At 42.9% G+C, this 19,493-nt stretch overlaps 1 protein-coding gene across 2 annotated transcripts in view; it reads left to right on the top strand.

Annotated features, from left to right (window-relative positions):
* col11a1a (collagen, type XI, alpha 1a) overlaps positions 1 to 19,493 on the top strand; it is a 76,645-nt gene that overhangs the window by 14,627 nt on the left and 42,525 nt on the right. For both annotated transcript variants that reach the window (XM_070986415.1, XM_070986414.1), the window contains exons 5-25: positions 1,955 to 2,080; positions 4,048 to 4,140; positions 5,502 to 5,600; positions 6,977 to 7,261; positions 8,566 to 8,631; positions 8,914 to 8,955; positions 9,084 to 9,146; positions 10,855 to 10,929; positions 11,063 to 11,146; positions 11,925 to 11,981; positions 13,312 to 13,365; positions 13,484 to 13,537; positions 14,603 to 14,656; positions 14,790 to 14,843; positions 15,870 to 15,923; positions 16,380 to 16,424; positions 16,643 to 16,696; positions 16,784 to 16,828; positions 17,537 to 17,590; positions 18,616 to 18,660; positions 18,991 to 19,044. In XM_070986415.1, the coding sequence (XP_070842516.1) occupies positions 1,955 to 2,080; positions 4,048 to 4,140; positions 5,502 to 5,600; positions 6,977 to 7,261; positions 8,566 to 8,631; positions 8,914 to 8,955; positions 9,084 to 9,146; positions 10,855 to 10,929; positions 11,063 to 11,146; positions 11,925 to 11,981; positions 13,312 to 13,365; positions 13,484 to 13,537; positions 14,603 to 14,656; positions 14,790 to 14,843; positions 15,870 to 15,923; positions 16,380 to 16,424; positions 16,643 to 16,696; positions 16,784 to 16,828; positions 17,537 to 17,590; positions 18,616 to 18,660; positions 18,991 to 19,044 (1,557 nt within the window). The remainder of the gene's footprint in view (positions 1 to 1,954; positions 2,081 to 4,047; positions 4,141 to 5,501; positions 5,601 to 6,976; positions 7,262 to 8,565; positions 8,632 to 8,913; positions 8,956 to 9,083; positions 9,147 to 10,854; positions 10,930 to 11,062; positions 11,147 to 11,924; positions 11,982 to 13,311; positions 13,366 to 13,483; positions 13,538 to 14,602; positions 14,657 to 14,789; positions 14,844 to 15,869; positions 15,924 to 16,379; positions 16,425 to 16,642; positions 16,697 to 16,783; positions 16,829 to 17,536; positions 17,591 to 18,615; positions 18,661 to 18,990; positions 19,045 to 19,493) is intronic.

Genomic DNA, 19,493 nt, shown 5'->3' with positions numbered 1-19,493 from the left:
CTCTATTCATTTTGGCCTAGCATCTTATTTTATCTATTATTTTCTTATGTTAATAGCATGATGAGCAGGAACAGCTACTACTTTTATAAGCAGCATAGCAAGGGTGCTGCTTAAGTAAAACTCCAAAATACTTTTCGAAAACATGACTTATAATATGCAGTCTCAAAAATACATATCGAATCAGCACCCAAGTATCATGACAGTATCAGGAGATAAGCACATCATTCTAGCCGTAGACGATAAGCACGTTTTTTTGCCAGATGCATTCAACCAGTGAGAGACATCAAGTTAAAGAAGAATTCCACCCATCCAGAGGCACCCGGGAGGAATCTGTGGACTGTCACACTGAACCTGTGCAACCAGACGTTGATGGATGGTTACACAGAGAAAGTTTCAAGGAGCTCTGCTTGTTTTCCCATGGGGCAAGCCTAAGCACATGGATGTTTATACTAAGGTCCATGTTTAGGATCCATAGATCTAGTTTTAACACAGGGAGGACACACGTACATTCTCTCGACAAGCTCCAGCCCGCTTCTCTCGCGTTTCACCACCAATCGCCTATTCTGCTCTTCAACGTACAGTGTCCTGGCTGACACAAGCGCAGCGGGATTTTCACCTCTGGGCTGAGACATCTCTCCTAACCAAAGACATGCCCCTTCATCCACCTCCCGAGAACCCCTCCTCAGCTGTCTTTGCAATGTGTATAAAGGCTCAAAAACCAGCCTCCAGGAACTCGGTTCAAGCAATTACAGGCTCCAAAGAAAAAATCCAGATGCCTTCGCCAATGTGTTCGCTGTCTTGCAGCGAGCTGTGTGCTTTGGCTGTAGGACTGATAACAAGGCAAGACAGTGCTGGAATGGTGTCAGGCGTTGTGGTGTCCCGTCCCAGCCACAGGGAACACTGTGGTTTGAGTGACATTCCCAAACCATGGCTGGGATTTTCACGGTTTACTCTTTCCTTCGCACTCTTTCCTGCCATCATTGTGCATTGTTTGTTTTTGTTGTTTGTTTTTTTTGTCCAAGTGATATTTTTAGTGATGGATTTATTTTAGCGCAATCCCCTTTGACACTCACAGCACCAGGCACCATTGCTAACCTTGTGGTCTTTGTGGGCTAAGTCTTTAAATTAAGAGCTGTTGACAGTTGGATTTGATTCAGAGCCTGACTGATTCTGTGGCTGGTAATGATATTGAACATGAATGAAAAGAAGAGGCATTTGTTATATTTACATAACATTTTAACAATAGTTGGTTAAAGAGTTAGGACAAAAATGTAGTACAGTAGATGTTTAAGAGTAAACCTCACTGAAAATTAAATTCTAATAAAATAATGACTAGAAATGAATAAAAACATTGAAAAAGTGAAGAAAACTAAGGATTAAATGTACATAAAATGCAGTACAGGCCATTCATTTACTGTACTTTCTTGGGCCTATCGCTGTTGCTCTTGACAGTCAGAATGAAGTCTTTCACTGTCGCGCACACGGCCATGCCAGGTGTTGCTTGCGTCTTGATGATACATGTTTATTTGATTTCCTGAGGTAAACCCTGGCGCTGATAATTATAATTTTCCTAGCGTCTGTACTCAGTTTCCTCCCCGCGCACTGCGAGTGTGGGCTCTGTGAGGTGTGTGTCAAGCTGTTTAATCATACAAGGGGAGGATTTACTCTGCCAGACTCTGTAAGTGTATGGGACCCAAGAGAACACATCTGTGCCACTACACCCAGTATGTGTGAGCAAGACTGGACATGACCTTCTTATCAGTATGTCTGTGCCGCCTTGTCTTGTCTTGTCTGTTGCTATTGATATGGTTTCATCAAGCTTTTCATTCAAAAGAGGAACTTCTAATATCAACTGTATATTTTGTAAATTGTCATAGAAGATGATGCGAAATGCACCAAGCATTTCTTCCTGTGTGCAGATCGTGAACTGACTTCTTCTTTCTGTTTTCTGCAGGGTGACATCCAGCAGCTTCTGATTGTGGCTGATCCCAAAGCAGCGTATGACTACTGTGAACATTACAGCCCAGACTGTGACACTCCCCACAGGGATTCCCTGCAGGCCCAGGAGCCAGAGGAAGAGGTCAGTCAACCAGGGATCGAACCGTGGAAGGTCCTGATGCATGTCAGCTTTCTAAGAGGAGGAATGGAAGTGCTTCACTTTCACCTATGTATTGCTTATTGCTCATATACACGGTAGACATGCTAGCTGTGCACAGAAACCATTTACACATGAAGAGTCTGTGCGGTTTGATAACAGACATTCTGCACTCTCACTGACCTTATGTTCCAAAGGGGTTTAGTGTTCTTGTTAATTAGCATTAAAAGAGATATGGCTGTGTTACATTGTTTTGACAAGTGATTTATTAGATCTTAGGAAATTCCTTCCAGGGATAGATGAAGTGCTTTGATAGCTGCCTGTGTGTCTGTGTCCACTTCGGTGAGGCTTGTAGTATGAGCTGCACAAATGACAGCATTTCACTATTTTAACAAATTGGGAGATGTACTCTATATTCCACCAGGAATAGGTTAGGTTATGCCATTAACCTAACGCACTCTAAGTCAGTCACTGAAACAATTCGTGGTGCCTCATCCGCTTCAGTGATGTCATAGCAGGTGTCTTCCATCAGCTGTCAAAGGTAAAATACCTGCTGCGAGGTCGCTGATTGGAACCCATGGTAAGCGGCGCAGCAGCTGCTGTCTGACCTGTCATACTTAATGTATATTTACCATTTCAAGCGTCAACATAATTTAGTGATTGTAGTGCAAATGCAGAGGCGTTCAAGCAGCGCTGCAATGACAGCAGCTGATTAGACTGCCAATTCTGTCTCTCTGACCATTTTCTCAGTTGTCTTTTTCAAGCATAAGGATGCAGTAAACAAGCACCTATTAACCCCAACTATTCTCATTCCTGTGAGTAAGAGTTGAAAACAAGACCAAGCAGCAGCAGGACGCAGTAAATATGTGAATCTCTTTGTTTTTCCACAGATGCATTGGCCATTTTAACTACTCACACATTTAAATCTGCAGCAGACTGCAGAGTGACAGGTTAACCCTGCTTGTATATATGCCTATTAATCATTAAGATGATTACCAGAAGCATGATTAAAGTCAGTGCCAGCTTGATCCCACAGATCCATCTATTTTAGATTAATTTGATAATTGGAAATACACATGCTGCCAAATACCATAACCTTAATCCGTTAAGCATGGTATCATGTTCGGACTTCACCTCCAAGCTGAACCATGAAGTGATAAACTGTTATGACTGGAAGTCTGGGTTTTCTCCTGCACTATCTCTGAGTTTTATTATATTGTTTTGTTTTTGCCTCCTTTCTAAGGAACTGCTAGAGGACTGCATTACTAAAAGAGAGTGCACTTTCTTTAGATCAGACCCCTTTAATCCAGCTGAAGTTAGCGGGCCTGAAGCGTATAATTTACACGCTTGCCGTGAGAAAGTTCCATTACGATATCCCTGAAGTGCATGTGGTATTTTTTGTCTTTGAGCTTTCTCTGTTGTTTTCCTTTGTTTTATGAGCTTTTAAACAGCCCATCTGCTTACGTGGTTTGTAGGCTAAAACACACATGGCTCGTCCCAGAATTTATTTACTCATTTGTTCATCATATTAAGACCATTATCTCATTGAGGAACACAGGGTTTTCAAAAGGTTAAGACTTATAAGATGTTCATGTGTCATAAATTCTTCTCCATAGCATTACACTGTGTCTTGTAGCACATCCAACGATGCTATGTCTGATATTAATAATGCTCTCATTATTCAGCCTCTAACCATTTTTCAGTGCGGTTGCACTGATGAACGTAACAACAAATGAAAAAGTTTTTTTATTCTGTCGTTACTACAATTCTGTATTCTGACGCATTTTGTCATCAATAATTCTCTAAAATTATTTGGCTTTGTTTGAACATGCTCACGATGATATGTACCACATGTATCATCTTCTTGCTGGAAGACCACTCTGCATCTTCGATGCTAATGCTAACGCTAAAACCTCTCTTCATCCCACTCTCTCTCTCCTCTCTCTCTCTAGTACACTACTGATGATTTAGATTACTCTCAGTTCTATGATTACTCTGAGGGAGCCACAGACATCATTCCCACCGATGAGTATTCTGAACCACAGGTAAATGAAAAAAGGAAAAAAGAAGAGAAAAAAGATGTGTGTCCTGTCCTGTAATGTGTCTTTTTGTCAGCCATCCATCCATCCCTCAGTGCGTCTCATGTGTTGTCTGTGTGTCTCAGTGTGATGTTTACGTGCACACAGCACTCCAGGAACTGGGAGTCATCGGCTTTACAGCGATGTTTTAATTGGACTGTTTCTCTAAAAGTAGAAGTTTTGACGTGTTGTAACACTTAATTGAAAGACTGAGCAATCATGTAGGTGTCCTGGCCTGGTTCTGCCTCCTCTGATTATGACGTTACAGAAAGGCAGGAGGCTTCATTTAGAGTGTGCATGTAAACATACTGTGTCAGTCTTCCTTGTGTCTGTTTTATGAGGCTGCTTCCTTCTCTGACTGGAAAAATGCCACCTGCTTTGTGTGTGTTTTTTTATTGCATTCCAGCAGGTCTTTAAAACTATTGTATACATTATGGGATGTCAGCAACATTTTACTTTACATTTCAGAAACTGCCATAAAAGCAATCTAATCACTGTGGCTCTTTTACCACTAATAGCTCTAAAGAGTTGCTGAAAGGCAAAACCTTTGTGATTTATTTTGCGTCTGTCCCAGATAGATACTTTTATGTGTCCCAGTATTCTCCTGTGTGTCACATGAAAGGCCCAGTACTCGATTGTTGTACAGCGCCCTTTCCGCCCAACTGTCACATCATCGAAAGGTGGTGCTAACGTGGTCAGCATTCAAACAGCAGCCCTTGTAGTTGGTGTTCATGGTCACAATTTTAAAGAACGGCGTGCACACCAGCTACTGTAAATTGGCCGCTACTGGAAATGGAGCACATCAGGTCTGACAGTTGGGTTGGAAGAGACTCTGCAACAGTTGCGGACTGTGCCTATAAATCATTTCCACTTTTAAATGTTCCATGTTTGTCTTGGTGTTCTTTGTCGCCGCCACCTCTTCCAGAGAACGAAACGTAGTGTCTCCATGAAAAAGAAGAGGACCAGAAAGTCCCTCAGTAAAACTAAGGCCAAGCCCTTAAACTTCTTGGCTTCCAAAAAATCACCAGCTAAAAAGTTTGCCACTAAGAAGAAGCGACAGATGCCTGGCTACCAGGCCACAGCGCCAGCACGACCCAGAGGCAATTTTAGGGTAAACGTTCATGTAAAGAAAAGACCGAATCCCATCAAGATCTTCCTGCCTTGAAGGGAAAATCTATGATGGCAGACTTAGAGCTCCCTAACCTCTTCTGTGTAGAAGTAGCAGAGTCTGTAGCCAGCTTGAAAGGACCCCGAGCAAATAACCTCTGGTTTGAGCCTATGTTTTAACCCTCGCTTTATATCTCTTTCCTTTTTTCAACATGACTCAGCCAAACAATGTAGAAGGAGATTACAATACAGACATTGACTACGGAACTATAGATGATACTCAAACTCAGTCCCCCTTTGCCACGAGCGGACCCAATCAGGTAATTTTCACCTTCATTCTCACTTACTTTTAAAAAACAGTTTTTTTGGGAAATGTGAGCCAGGAAGATTTTCACCCAAGGAAGTACCTGGTATGAAATGACAAAGACACAACCATTCGAATGAATGGATGTGTCTTTTGACTTACTAAGATTTTTGTGTGGCAGAACTGATGGACAGGAGGAACATATTAGACCTATTGTGACACTAGAAGTTAACCTAGGTGTTTAAAAATGTGTCACACTTGGAGGTAATTGTGATTTTAAAGTGTGAGGCGCTATGGGCTGTCGAGGAGTAAGCAGAGGGTAAGTGACATGTGCTCCTAAGTTGATAAGACTTGCAGCCTCATGCAGGAGTAAACAGAGGCTAATTCAGCTAATGCCACATACAGTACAATACAGTACAATATATAAAAAACAATATATGCCCTGTCCATCACAACATGAGCCTCATTTTGATCACTAGTTCTGCTAATTACCTTTCAAAGAACTATGATCAACAAGGCTAAACTCTCCTCACAGCCAGCTGTGAATGTGCATTGCCTACCGCGGCGTTTGACAAAGTGGATGTGATTTTTACAGGCAATTTAAATGTTTCATTCGGCCAGGTGGAGTGCCGCCAACAATAACTGTGTAATTGCATCCATTTCTGTTGCTCGCCAAAGCTAAATCCACAGTGATCACGGTTTGGAATGACAGAACCGAAAAATTGCCAAGCGATTGTGGTTGTAATACTTATGCCAAATACAGAGCGTACCAGGGCAAACTCGCAGGTGGCTCGAATCACATTCTTTATTCTGACCAACAAATCTAAATTTGACTTGTTTGTATCTGGATTCGCTCTGTATGTCTGCGCAGCCGCTACAATCCGATTGATTGGATGTTGATGTAAATTGCTGCTTGCGTCATTTCAGACATCTATCTCAGCCCTTCTTGACTGTGTGTATCAGCACATCATGTGAGGTTTGATGATGAGAAGGCTGAGATAGCATCAAGTCTGTCTTGACATGTATGGTTAATGATTTAATTCAGTCATTATGGTAACACTTTATTTATTCCTTTGTATCATAACATTTCTATTTACTGAAGTGAGGTGTGCTGTAGCTGCAAGTTAACACTATTTTTTCTTTGTAGGCCTTAATCAGTACACTATATAGTCACATAATTCAGCTAAACACTGTAAAATTTAGATTTTAGCTCTGGTTTTTACCGTCATTTGTGATAAATAAGGTGTTACTGTTGCTATTTTAAACGTTTTCTGCATATCATGATGATCTCATGTTCTGCTTCAATAACATCAAAAAGTAGACAATTTGCTTAACTAACCTTGATTGCTCACCATTGCTTCCCCCCTTCTTCGCTGGGGTAACACCTGAAAGGCTGTGGAGGAGGATGTTGTCGGTGCGTATGTCACCGAGGCCTCTCCCGTTGCGCCGGAGCCCTCCATTGTCCCAGAGACAGTGGACAACTTGGACACCGGTGCGGAAGCATATGACTTTAAGGAATACGACCTAAAGGAGTATGACTTGGGCGAGGTTGACAACAGGTTGTATGATTACGGGGCATATGATGAGTATGGCACGGCCCCTTCCAAACCCACGGCGGCCTACGATGATGAGGTGGGGCCCGGGGTCGCTGCTGAAACCGACGTTTCTGAGAGCACCGTAAGTAGCACACCCTGACCTGGTGACTGATGGGTGTGAGCATGAACGGCACGCGTCGGGAGCTCTGTGTTTGTTGTGGACTCACTCTGTCTTCCAGTGCACGCCTTCCCTGTTTGGTTCCACGGCAATGTGTCATTGACATGTTGAGCGTGGAGTCTCACTAGTGTGTGATTTAATGATTGACAGCTGCTTTGGGACGGTGCTTGCATCTGTGTTTTCTTAGAAAGGGTGGAACTGATTACTTCATTTAGTATTAAGTATTCTGCACCATGACAGAGATTATTCACACGCACTCATTGTTTTCCTCTTTCTTCCATTTCCATCTTCCTTCAAATAGTGTATGTCAGCCCAACCTGCACCCCACCCTCACATACTGCCCACTCCCCTCCCACTCATCTTTCAGCAGTCTGGTGTGACCCCTCCCTCTCCTCCTCTGCCATTTTAACAAGCAGCCTGTCAGCACACACACACTCACACACACTCACATACAGTTGTAATCAAGATGTCGTGGATTCCTCTCACTTCCCTTCATGCTAAGACTGTTGAACTGTGCCTTCGCCAACCAAGAGTCACAGCGTGTCACAGTTTGTCTTCTAGCATAAATATTTAGCATATCCGTCTCCTCTCTTTGTCTTTATGTTCAGTCATTTTGGCCCCAGTGAGGGCAAGGACTTTACTGGCCTTACACAGCTTTTTAGTACTACTCTACTGTATGCCTACAAACACACAATACAGCTGAACTAATTCACTGCCACTAAAGAATCAAAGTTGTGTTCAGCTATTTATTTAGATTTAGCAATGATGATTGGAAAAGTTAGAAAAGAGGACACTTCACTTCACTTTAGGGCAGCATCTCTTCTTGTCTCTCCCTCTGTATTTATCTATTTGTGTTACTTGGTGGTTTGCATGACAACAATAACCTGTTGGCGTTAAGCAGCGTTTTATTTTGTCACCATCGGCCATGCCGCACAATGGCAATGCGATGACAGCATTGCTCCATTTCAAGCACATAGAGGTCCACTCTTGCTCGTTCGCACTAACATTTTTGCCTGTTTTGTTCCATCGTGCCACCTCACTTTGTGTTACTCTTGATTCGCTCTCCGCCTCTGACATAGCTACAGTAGTTGCAACTGAGTGTACGATATTGATTGAGTGATTAAAAGTTGTTCAAGCACTAACACGCGTTCTTCTCACTGGCTGGACTGCCTCCTCAGTCATCATTGCTCATCATTGCTATTCATTCACCTGTGGAGTGTAGCTGCTGTGTGAGGAATGTCACCTCTGTGCTTGCTTTGTAACTGCAGATTGCTGGTGTTGGAGGAGCCTTTGGCCAGAAGGGAGAGAAGGGCGAGCCAGCTGTCATTGAACCTGTAAGGCCCTAAAAGTCAATGTTGATGTACTGAAGTGCTGTGATCATGACAGGTCAAATTTTTCTGTTTGCAGAATGAGCCATCAAAAGTTTCTCTTAAAGCAACCAACATTAAGTCAACTCCTGAACTACAGCTTCCCTGTTTTACTTCTTTAAGATCCTTTATAAAGCACTGGTCAAATACCCAAAACTTGCAGCAGAACTTTCCCCAAATTTGCTGAGTCATCCTGCTGTCGCACAAGACAGTGTTCGTGGTGTGAAACAATGTGTTTGTTTTTCAAAGGGCATGCTGATTGAAGGACCACCGGGACCCCCCGGCCCAGCTGTGAGTATATTGTTTAAAAAAAAGAAATACATCAGTGTTTTACTCTGGAGCATGTTTAAACACCATTGTTGTCTCAATAGAACAAGCTTGCCCGTTGGTGGTCTGCTGACTTAGCTTTGTCTTTTTAGGGTCTTCCAGGTCCCTCAGGCCTACAAGGAGCCCCAGGCCCGGCTGGAGATCCTGGTGAAAGGGTGAGTTGACATGAAACCAATATGTATGTTCGTACAATTGATGAGGGTTGCCCCAGACCCCTAAACAGACACTCCTTTTGACCATTTGATGAAGCTTGATGAAAGTATCTATAAAAAAAAAAGGTGTCAGCTGAGTTCCACATATATGACTCATGTATGCACACAGAATGGCTACAAATAAACTTTGTCTGTTACGTCAAAGTGCAAAAGGCTATGCATGTCGGACAACTAAGAGACTATTTAGAAAATTAAAGGCATACACCGACAAATTGGCTAGCTTATATGTTAAGTCATAAGTGTGGACACAATAATCAAAGCAAAGTGCAACTGCAATATCACTCACTCATCTACACCATGCAAAGCCTTTCATATGATATGTGTTACATACATGTCAAACTTAACCAGTCTTCTACCCACAACTCCCTTTCCTTATTGTCTGTTCATGCTAGTAGATTGCTATCAAGGGAGAGTGATCTAATAGGCAACAATGGGTGATTTGAAAGTTTTTGTCTTTTTTATTTTACCATGGACACATAAAATATGCTTTTGATTGACAGGTGCTGCCAAATATGGCTCAACAGTTCAACTGTCATTATAGATCAGGGTGTAAAGTATATTAAACACCTTAGCTACAGTATTTATGCTCCATGTGGTGCAGTGAAATTGAGCTAATGATGGCTTGTTAAAGCTAAAGTTGTCTCAGCATAGAACAGAACTGAATCAGTTGAACCTTGATTTGTTTTGTTTTGTGGTATAGTTGAGCTCCACCTTGTCCTTTATTTTCACTATTTGCGACTATATCTAGTCATGCATTAGTGCATACTTTTAGCACTGCTTGCAGATTAACCAAATACGTCAAGACCCAAAAGGTGTCACATGTGAGTGAATTTTAACAGGTCTGTTATTATGGTCCAACTTCTGAAGATTAGAAGATGAGGAATGATATTTAACCTGGGTTTCCCTCAGTGAGAGGTATCCATATTTAACGCTTTGCTCTTCAGGCTCTCTCTGTTCCACAGACATGCAACACACTCACACACACGCAAACATGTGCACCAGAATTCATGGAAAAGGATGTTGGTTTTGGACTGTGGACAGTAGCGTGGTTTACAGATGGACAGGCCTGGTCTATGTGTGCTGGAGGAGGAGGAGCACATGTTAATCAGACTGACAAACAGCAGCCTTACAGAATTTACTGCTCCATTTGTGTGTGTGTGTGTGTGTGTGTGTGTGTGTGTGTGTGTGTGTGTGTGTGTGTGTGTGTGTGTGTGTGTGTGTGTGTGTGTGGAAGTGTGTGGTTGTGTTTGTGTTTCCCCCCATACTACTGCCACTGTTAGCACCGTAGTATGCAATGGCACAGTTTCAAAGTCAAAACCAAAAGATCTCAGGATCAGGTACATATTTCAAAGCCATATCACAGCACCCTGTATGTATTCATACATTTATACACTACACTACACTTTGCTGTATGTTCTTAGAGCATGAAGAGTGATTTCCAATGATCTACACCATCAGAAATTGAAATTCAACCCAGATGTAAAACAACACAAAGCGCGTATGCAGGACATGTTAGAAAACCAACAGAGAAGCTATCGATTTAGCTGTTAAGATGTCTTACAGAAAGAGGAAATTCAAATCTCTATCATCCCATTGTGAAAGTTCAACTCTTAAAGCTGAGTCTTTTATTAATGTCTCCTCTGTTTTCCAGGGTCCTCCTGGTCGTGCTGGTCTACCTGGTGCTGATGGTTTGGCCGGGCCCCCTGGTACCATGCTGATGCTGCCAGTAAGTGCTCAGAATAACACAACACAGGAGTACATACCGGCCACTTTTTAACACATAATTGCAGAACCAGGCTAATTTCTAGAGCAACAGAATGAGCAGCTTTTCAGTGCCCGTGTCTGTGTGTGTTCAACAGTTCCGGTTTGGTGGAGATGGTGAGAAGGGTCCAGTGGTGTCGGCCCAAGAAGCCCAAGCCCAGGCCATCCTCTCCCAGGCCAGAGTAAGTAGAAGGACATTAAAAAGCCACTGGGAAGCCAAAAGACTGTGGACAACTCCCGACCCCCGCCCTGCTCCCTGCACACAGCTGTAGAAGGAAAGGAGGGGACGGATGAAGGAGACAGCATTTTGGTGGTGGTGGGGGGGGGGGGCACTGCATTTCGTTGGGCTTGCAAGGCTAAAAGGAGACATGCCGAGCTGGCTGAAGAGCAACAACATAAAAAGGCCACTTTGAACAGATGGACAGACAGGAGACACTGTTAAAAATACTTGGGAGGCTCTTGACCTGCGTGTGGGCTAAATCAACAGGTGTAGAAAATGTCCGTGTGTATGTGGGAGCGGGCGGTTACAAGAAAAGAGAAAATCTGGACTCGCTCCCGCTGGATTCTTGCACAGTATCCCACATTAAAAGACACCAGCAAACAAAGAGGTTAACATGTGGAAATAATCCCGAATGTGAACAGTGAAAGTGACCCAAACGCATCAAAGGCATGAGAATCTGATGTGGTGAAATTATGAAATTGCCTTTTATGCTTTGCTGTGATGGAGTTCTTAAAAGCTGCAGCTGCACTGAAGTGATGGACACTCCCAAATTAAGACAATGACAACATTTAATACCAGCCCTACATTTTATTGATTTAATTGTGTGGTGTTACAAGTGTGGGAGAATGTACTGGTTGAAAAGATAACAATAATAATTCTAATAATAAACAACATCTATTGATTGGATTTTTTACTGAATGGAATTTGACCTCACTCTCATCTGTGTTTCTGCCCTGCAGCTGGCCATGAGGGGACCCCCAGGGCCAATGGGTTTGACAGGAAGATCCGGGCCAGTGGTGAGTCTCTGCCTTTTTTGTTTGTTTTTTGTGGCTGTTTGTAAGAATCTGGCTCTTTGCTCTTTTGGCAACAAAGCTTTTTCCAACATTTTCTTTTTTTATTCTACCTAACATACGTACATATGAGAATTAAGGTTGTAATAGCACACATGGTATCCATTCACATCAATATTCTGGCACTTAAAGTTACAATGAGTCAAAGCTGGATGAATTGAATTGTTTTTTTTGTTTGTTTGTTTTTTTGAGTTCACTGCTTAAAATCAGTAAATGTGTAATGTCAGTTCTGCATTGTCGAAGGGAAAGTTTGTATTTTTTTAGCATTTTTGGGACAAATGTATTGGAAGAGACGTAACAGAAACCAGATTACTTGTTGTATCAGTGCTCAGTGGCTCCGCAGCCACGCTGCCTGACTGTTAGGTGCTACCAGCTGCCAAGAAAATTTCATTCTGTGCCCCCCCCTTCCTTTTTCTCTTGGGCTTGTTGACACACGATCCACTATTTATCTGCAGGAGAAGGCCCTACAAAAGACACAAAGGCTTCCCCTCAATTAAATCGACTCTTCTCAGGCTAAAGGCCAATCACAATGATCTGAAATGATATGGCAATAACTAAAACCAGTGGATTTGTGCTGCAGATGCACCTCTCCAAAATGTTTCCCTTCTTGATTGCTCACATGTTTTAAACCCACATTTTTACTCATTCAAGCTATTCACGATTCTGAAATGGCGATTTTGTAATTGCCAAATCACCAGCTTTGAATTCATGCTCGTCTCCAGACAGATTACAGTATATGCCCCAGATCTCTGCCGAGACCAACAATTTGGCATTGCGTTTTTAGACATAAGTATATGCCAAAAGACACCTAGTTGTGTTAATGTGCCCATATGTCTCTGATTGATAGGTTTCGGATGTGTTGAGCTTTCAGGTTAAGTCCGCGTCCCTTTTTAAGGCTGTTGCTAATAACTGATATGCTAAAAACAAACCTTTACCATCCAAATGAACCACAGTGTTTGAGCCAGCAACATGTAATCCATCATTACAGAAAAATACTCATGGTAGAGTGAGCAGAATTTGTACGAAGTTAAAGGATCTTACTGGCTTCGACTGGCCTCACCTGAGCTCCCAGGTAGTTCATGCGTCTGTCATAAAAGGAATGTGTGGATTCAGTCTCCTGCAGACGAACACACAAGAAGAATGTCTATAATCAGCTAAACATCGCCATCTGCTGTTTACTTTACTCTATTTTTTGCTCCTCGGTCCTGTAGGAAACTACATGTGTCGAAGTTTAAATGAAAGGTATTAATGCTTGGTTTGTCGTCTCTGTCTTCAGGGTCTACCTGGTGGTCCTGGACAGAAAGGTGAAAGTGGAGACCATGGTCCTCAGGTGAGTAAGAAGTGACCATCCGAATAAGACGCAAAAGTCGCCCTCGCCAGTGACCAAAGGCCACATCCTAGTTCATTAGTCCTGTGACTCACTAAGTGGTTCTCATGTGTCTGTGCAGGGTCCCCGTGGCATCCAGGGGCCTGCAGGACAGTCTGGCAAAGCTGGCAAGAGGGTGAGTGAACTCAATGACCTGGTCCACCCTCACTGTGCTGTGTGTGCGCGCTCACATGCCTCCGTATTTGCTGCTGTGTGGTTGTTTGTACTGCTCAAACGCTGAGAGGCTTATTTCCAGTTTAACAAACAATTGCCTGATATGTGCTTAAAAGCCTGCGCTGCCTCCAATCCTCGGATCAATGGTCGGCCAGTTAATCTGTCTGAAAATGGGAAAACTGACTGTGGATGTGGGGTGCAATTAGTGTCACTCTGCAGGGCCAAACATCTTGACCTAATTGGTTCCTAATAAACATAAACCATTCATAGGCAAATTAGTAATACAAGCTTGATTCATGGCTTAATTGTGAGCCAATTTCCGAACTACTCATCTCAGCTGCCGTATTGGACTAATTTAAAAAAAAAAAGAGGTAGTAGCTTCAAGAAAGGGTTGTAGTCTAAACGTCACTACGAGACGAGAATAAGAAGCATATTTAAGATTTGTCATTTGTTGCATGGTTGATAGTCTTTTCAGGAGTTATCTTTTAGGAACATCTCCATTCCAACTTAATATCCTTCCCAGTCATCCTTAGTTTCACCTCTATATTGCCTAATTGATTTTTTTTTGTATATTGCTTACTATGCCAAACAAAGAGTTTTCCCTCACTAAAGTCTCAATTTCTACATATTGATAGCAAATCAGGAAGTTGTTGTACATGAATTATGATCTTAATAACATCACTCTCAACCTTAATGACCCTAATCCCCAGAATAAGACATTAATAAGTGCTTTATAATGACTAATAAATAATCAATAGGCTATTGAAATGTGTGCTAATAAGCAGCTAGTGAATAGTGAATATGTGTAGGTTGATATACTGTAAAGTTACCCATTTTCCTTATAACCACCATGACCCCAGGAATTGTTGCCGCTGCTCTGGTATCAGGGTGGCACTTTATAATCAGAAACCTTCCAGCTGTTTTCGAGACAAAGTTACATTTTGCCTTCAGTCATATTAATAACTGACTGCTACAGTATGTGAGTCATTGTCTCTATGTGTAATTTTTCTCTGCTGCTGTCTCGTAGGGCCGTGCCGGAGCTGATGGGGCCCGTGGAATGCCCGGAGAGCCTGGCTCCAAGGTATCATATGCCATCACACAGCTTTTCAAATGACAAATGGTGTATTGTTTTCATGAGTCATTGCTGCGAGCAGGCTGATGGCTTTGATCTGTGGCGATGCTGTGGTGACATCCTCTGCTGTGTGTCTGTACAGGGTGACAGAGGCTTTGATGGACTCCCAGGACTGCCTGGTGAAAAGGGACACAGGGTGAGTTGTCATAAGGTCACTTCATCAAAATCAGTGTAAAAATGAGTCATTTTTTAATGTCAACAACAGCTTTTTAAGCTTTTACTAGCGCTGATTCCTCAGAAGTTGAATCCCTGTGAGAATTGTCCAACGAGAGCAATAACAAAGCAGATTTTTAAGAGTCTGCATGCACAGCAGAGTATTGTTTCCCTGAGAAACAACTCCTGGAGATGTTTTTAAGCTTAAGAGCAAAACGCTCATGCTGTCTTCATATAAGTCACAAAAACTGGCATTAAAACACAATCCCTTCGTTATTAGGGATTTATCTTCTTAGATTACCATGAAAAAAATGAAGGGTGGGTATCTTTTAGATGCCAGACGTTTGGGGTATAATGAAACATATTTGGCTGCAGTCACTGGTCAAGCTTAGGAATTCCAATATCTGTGTAAGATCACGTCGAGCAACTTGCTTAAATTTCAGTGTGATGAGTGAAAAACTGCAATGTCATGAAGGGAATAATTGAATAAGAAGTTGTAATTTGCTTCGTTCCACTAATGTACCTGCATTAATAAGACTGCGATGGAAAGGTTTGATGAGAGTTTTGCACTGAGGCCAGGTAGCCATGGCTTGATGCAGGATGCTTCCCAAACTTGTAGAAAGAAGCACAGGGCAGGGAAGCAGAGTACTCAGAGTTTCAAATACGTTTCTAACCCTAATGTAATGAAGCCCTGTGAAGAAGGCCTACATATTCTTAGTGGGAACACGGAAGTTTAGAGTAAACAACAATGTCCACATCGGTAGACCTGTGACTGAAATGTATTAGGCATGGAATACTGCAAGAGCTTTTAAAATAAAAACCTCATCAAAGGCAAAATGATGCAGAACATGTCCAGCATCAAAATATAATTTAGAAAAGCTGATAGACCCGGTAACAAGCCCATAGCTGATTGGTTAAACATGCTTGGAGCCGAGATTGAAACTTTAAGGCCTGGCCAGTTCATGAAATGATGAATTAACCCATTGCTATCTGTCTCTCTGTACCTCAGGGGGAGCCAGGGCCAATGGGCCCCACAGGTGCCCCTGGAGAGGATGGACAGAGAGTAAGTGCTTCCTTCTTTAACTAACATCCTTCATAACTTTTGAGAAAATTGCACTCAGCTGAGGTGAGCCGGTCGGTTGCATCAGCTGTGGCCCACCAGCTGAGCCTTCAGGGCAGCAGCAGCTGGGCGGAGACTGTGAAGTGGGGAGGAGGAGGGTTTGTGTTTAACCTTTCCTCCCCATGAAACTAACTACCCTATTCCTGCCCCCACCCCTCCACCCCGAGGCGGTTGCAACATTCAACGGTGTTTGGTTAGGTTGAGATTAAGCCCTGGCTAACACAGGCTTTGGAGAGTTTACGATTGTAGGTGATGACAGCTGATATTTAATGCTTCGAGACGAGATGCCAGCGTTTGTCTCAGGCTTCATTTGTCGATATCGCAGAGCACGAAACACCAAAGCTCTGCAATGAAGAGCGAGTCAATAAATTTTTGTCTTTTGTCTTTCTCTTCCCTCAGGGCGAGGATGGAGAGATCGGGCCCAGAGGATTAGCAGGCGAGAGTGTAAGGCTTGTCTGCTGTTGGTTTAGTTCCATCGGGCTATCCCAGACACATGGGATTCCAACATGTTGAAACAGGATCCTCTTTAATCTTGCTTTCCAAGTGGTGTCTGACGTCTGATCCCTTTGACCAAAGTATCCACCACTACTCCTGGTGCCCTGCTGAAAATGATTCCTCAGTGCATTGATTATAGAATAAAAGTGATTTCTCATTCTTCATAGGGTCCGAGAGGTTTGCTTGGACCTCGTGGTCCTCCAGGACCCCCTGGATCTCCTGTACGTACCACCACCTTTACTCCTTTCCTCTGACATCACTTCCTGTAATTCATATGAGGTGTACATGAGTTTTCTGTCTTTTCTCAGGGTGTTGCTGGAGTCGACGGGCCTCCAGGTCCAAAAGGAAACATGGTACGAACATTGTCACAGTAAACTGACTCAAATGTTCCTGAAGCTGCAGAGTTTCAGGGAGTTACACTGTCTAGGTGACACTGTTAAAACCCCTTTAGGACGCACAGCTGGGGGGGTCAAAGGTCATTCCTATGTCTCTTTAAAGGCAGCACACATTCAAATAATGTATTGTAATGCTGCCTTTTTTCTGGATATTACAAGATTAGTACCTCAAAGCCCTTAAATACATGTAATAAGTAAAAAGAAATGCAACTAGAAAAGATAAATATGACTTTTTAGTGTTCCTCAGACTCAAAGAGGAAGGGCTTCTTATCAGAACCTCTACTTTTCAACGCAGCAGTCCGAAATGTTTACTATTTATTCAACCACTCGTGGAATGAGTTGATCCTCCAACAGCGTGATGATGCTAAATAGAGTAAGAGTATGCACTGCTGTTGTTTGGTTGTAGCTGGTAAAGTAAATACTCCTATATCTGCCCCACTTCCAAATTTCAAATTTAAAGTCCAGTTGGCTTCAGACCCAGCTAAGATGAAGCAAGTTTTAGTGCCAGAGTAATGTATGCTGTCGATAGGCAGACGGTGGGATTGAACCCATCTGATTGTTGACAATGACACTGATGTGTGTAATTCAAGCAGCAGTATTTAGGACACAGTATTGCTCTGGGACAAGTGTTTCGCATCTAATTTTGACAGCCTCCATCATTTTCAGGGACCACAAGGAGAACCAGGCCCACCCGGGCAGCAGGGAATCCCTGGAACGCAGGTGAATGAATCAATCACACACCCATGGCACCCGTGAGAAGGCAAGACAAAGTGCTGCGTAGATGTTTTAGTCTTCATTGCTGTCTGCGTCTTCCATCACAAACTCCACACGCAGAGCAAAGCGGATTTAGCTGATTTACTGCTGACGGTGTGTGAGCTCAGAGAATTAAACGCACAGCTGAGCTGCCTCATTCTGACAGCGAGGCGGGACGCTGTTTATCTTTCCAGGTGTAAAAGACAACGTTGTACTCAGTTAAATTTGAGGCACACAATCAGACGCTGAACTGTCAGAAGAGATGATCATCTTCATTTTGATTTTTTGAATTCGCTCTCCAGCCTTCGTTATTCCTCCCACCTCTCCCTGGAGACATAGAATGCACACACACACACACACACACACACACACACACACACACACACACACACACACACACACACACACACACATCTCTCAAATATTTTTCGGGGTTTATCTTGGGAAGGGGAATGTTTTGGGGTTGATCCATTTCAAAGTATCTTATTCTTGTTGGTGGAATTCCTGCAAAGCTACCACACCTGTTGGAGCAAGCTTCAGTGCCTCAAATTACACACACACACACACACACACACACACACACACACACACACACACACACACACTGGCACACATCAGGTAGCCACCTACCACCATTCCTGCAGTACCACAAGCATGCTACAGTAGATGCTAATATGTCTACTCGCCACCCTCATCCTCATCACATACACATAGACACACACGCACACACACGCACACACACACACACACACACACACAAACAAAGACACAAGCTTAACATTCCTTTGCTAGCTTCACTATTTACAGCTCCAACAAACTCTTCAGTTTATCCAGCTTGTGTGTGTGTGTGTGGGTGTGTGTGTGTGTGTGTGTGTGTGTGTGTGTGTGTGTGGGTGTGTGTGGGTGTGTGTGTGCGCGCGCATGTGTTTGAGCAAGTGGGTGTTGCTATAGAAACAGACTCTCATTTCTACCTATGTGTCTCTGTCTCGTAGGGTCTTCCCGGTCCTCAAGGCCCCATCGGACCACCCGGTGAAAAAGTATGGAGTCTTCTTTTCTTCTTCTTCTGTGAAAACATATATTTAGCATTTAAGTACAATAACAGTAACACACAATATAACCCTAACTCTGTGTTTCCTGCCAAAGATTATTAGTAACCTCTGTTTCAAACTTACACTATAACTAGTTTAGGATGGAAAAATGCTTGATGTACTGTTTCACATTTGGCCCCTGCAAGTCTAAGCAGTTGAACTGTAGAATTATTAATGTTTAAACTCACTGTAGATGTTATAATTTGGTATATTAAGTCAAGTCTTTTCACCATGTTATAATCTAATCTTCGATCTTGTTTGTGTTTTTTCCTCTTACAGGGACCCCAGGGCAGGTCGGGGTTGCCAGGATTACCTGGAGCTGATGGGCCTCCTGTGCGTGCTCTTATCATCTATATACGTACATACAGTATATCAGCGTTACAAGCACACACCAACAGAAATATGACACCACTTTAGTCCTATTACATCTGCCCAAGCCTTAGATGCTATAGTTACAGTTGCAACTGTACAGAATATGATATAAAATCAGTTTGAGGGACTCCCAATCAAACTGTAGCACAGTGTGTGTTCATGGGATGTAGGTCACTGAGTACATGACATTGTTTACTCTCTCTCTTGACTTTCTTAAAAAGGTTATGCAGACTGTGTTCTGCAATAAAATGGGCCCAGACTGTGGATACACTGTGTGTCAGTGGGTTTACCCTTTTGGTGTGTGACACAGACCGAGCCTTCGTGTGAAATACTGCAGAACTGCTCCTCACAAATCTCTCACGGCATATTTCATCAGCAGAAATGTAATATTGTGCCTCTGAGTTTTGTTA

Source organism: Chaetodon trifascialis, chromosome 18 (genome assembly GCF_039877785.1).
Source record: "Chaetodon trifascialis isolate fChaTrf1 chromosome 18, fChaTrf1.hap1, whole genome shotgun sequence".
Taxonomy (NCBI): Eukaryota; Metazoa; Chordata; class Actinopteri; order Chaetodontiformes; family Chaetodontidae; genus Chaetodon; species Chaetodon trifascialis.
The sequence above is the reverse complement of the archived record's forward strand: the minus strand, read 5'-3'. Positions and strand labels throughout refer to the sequence as shown.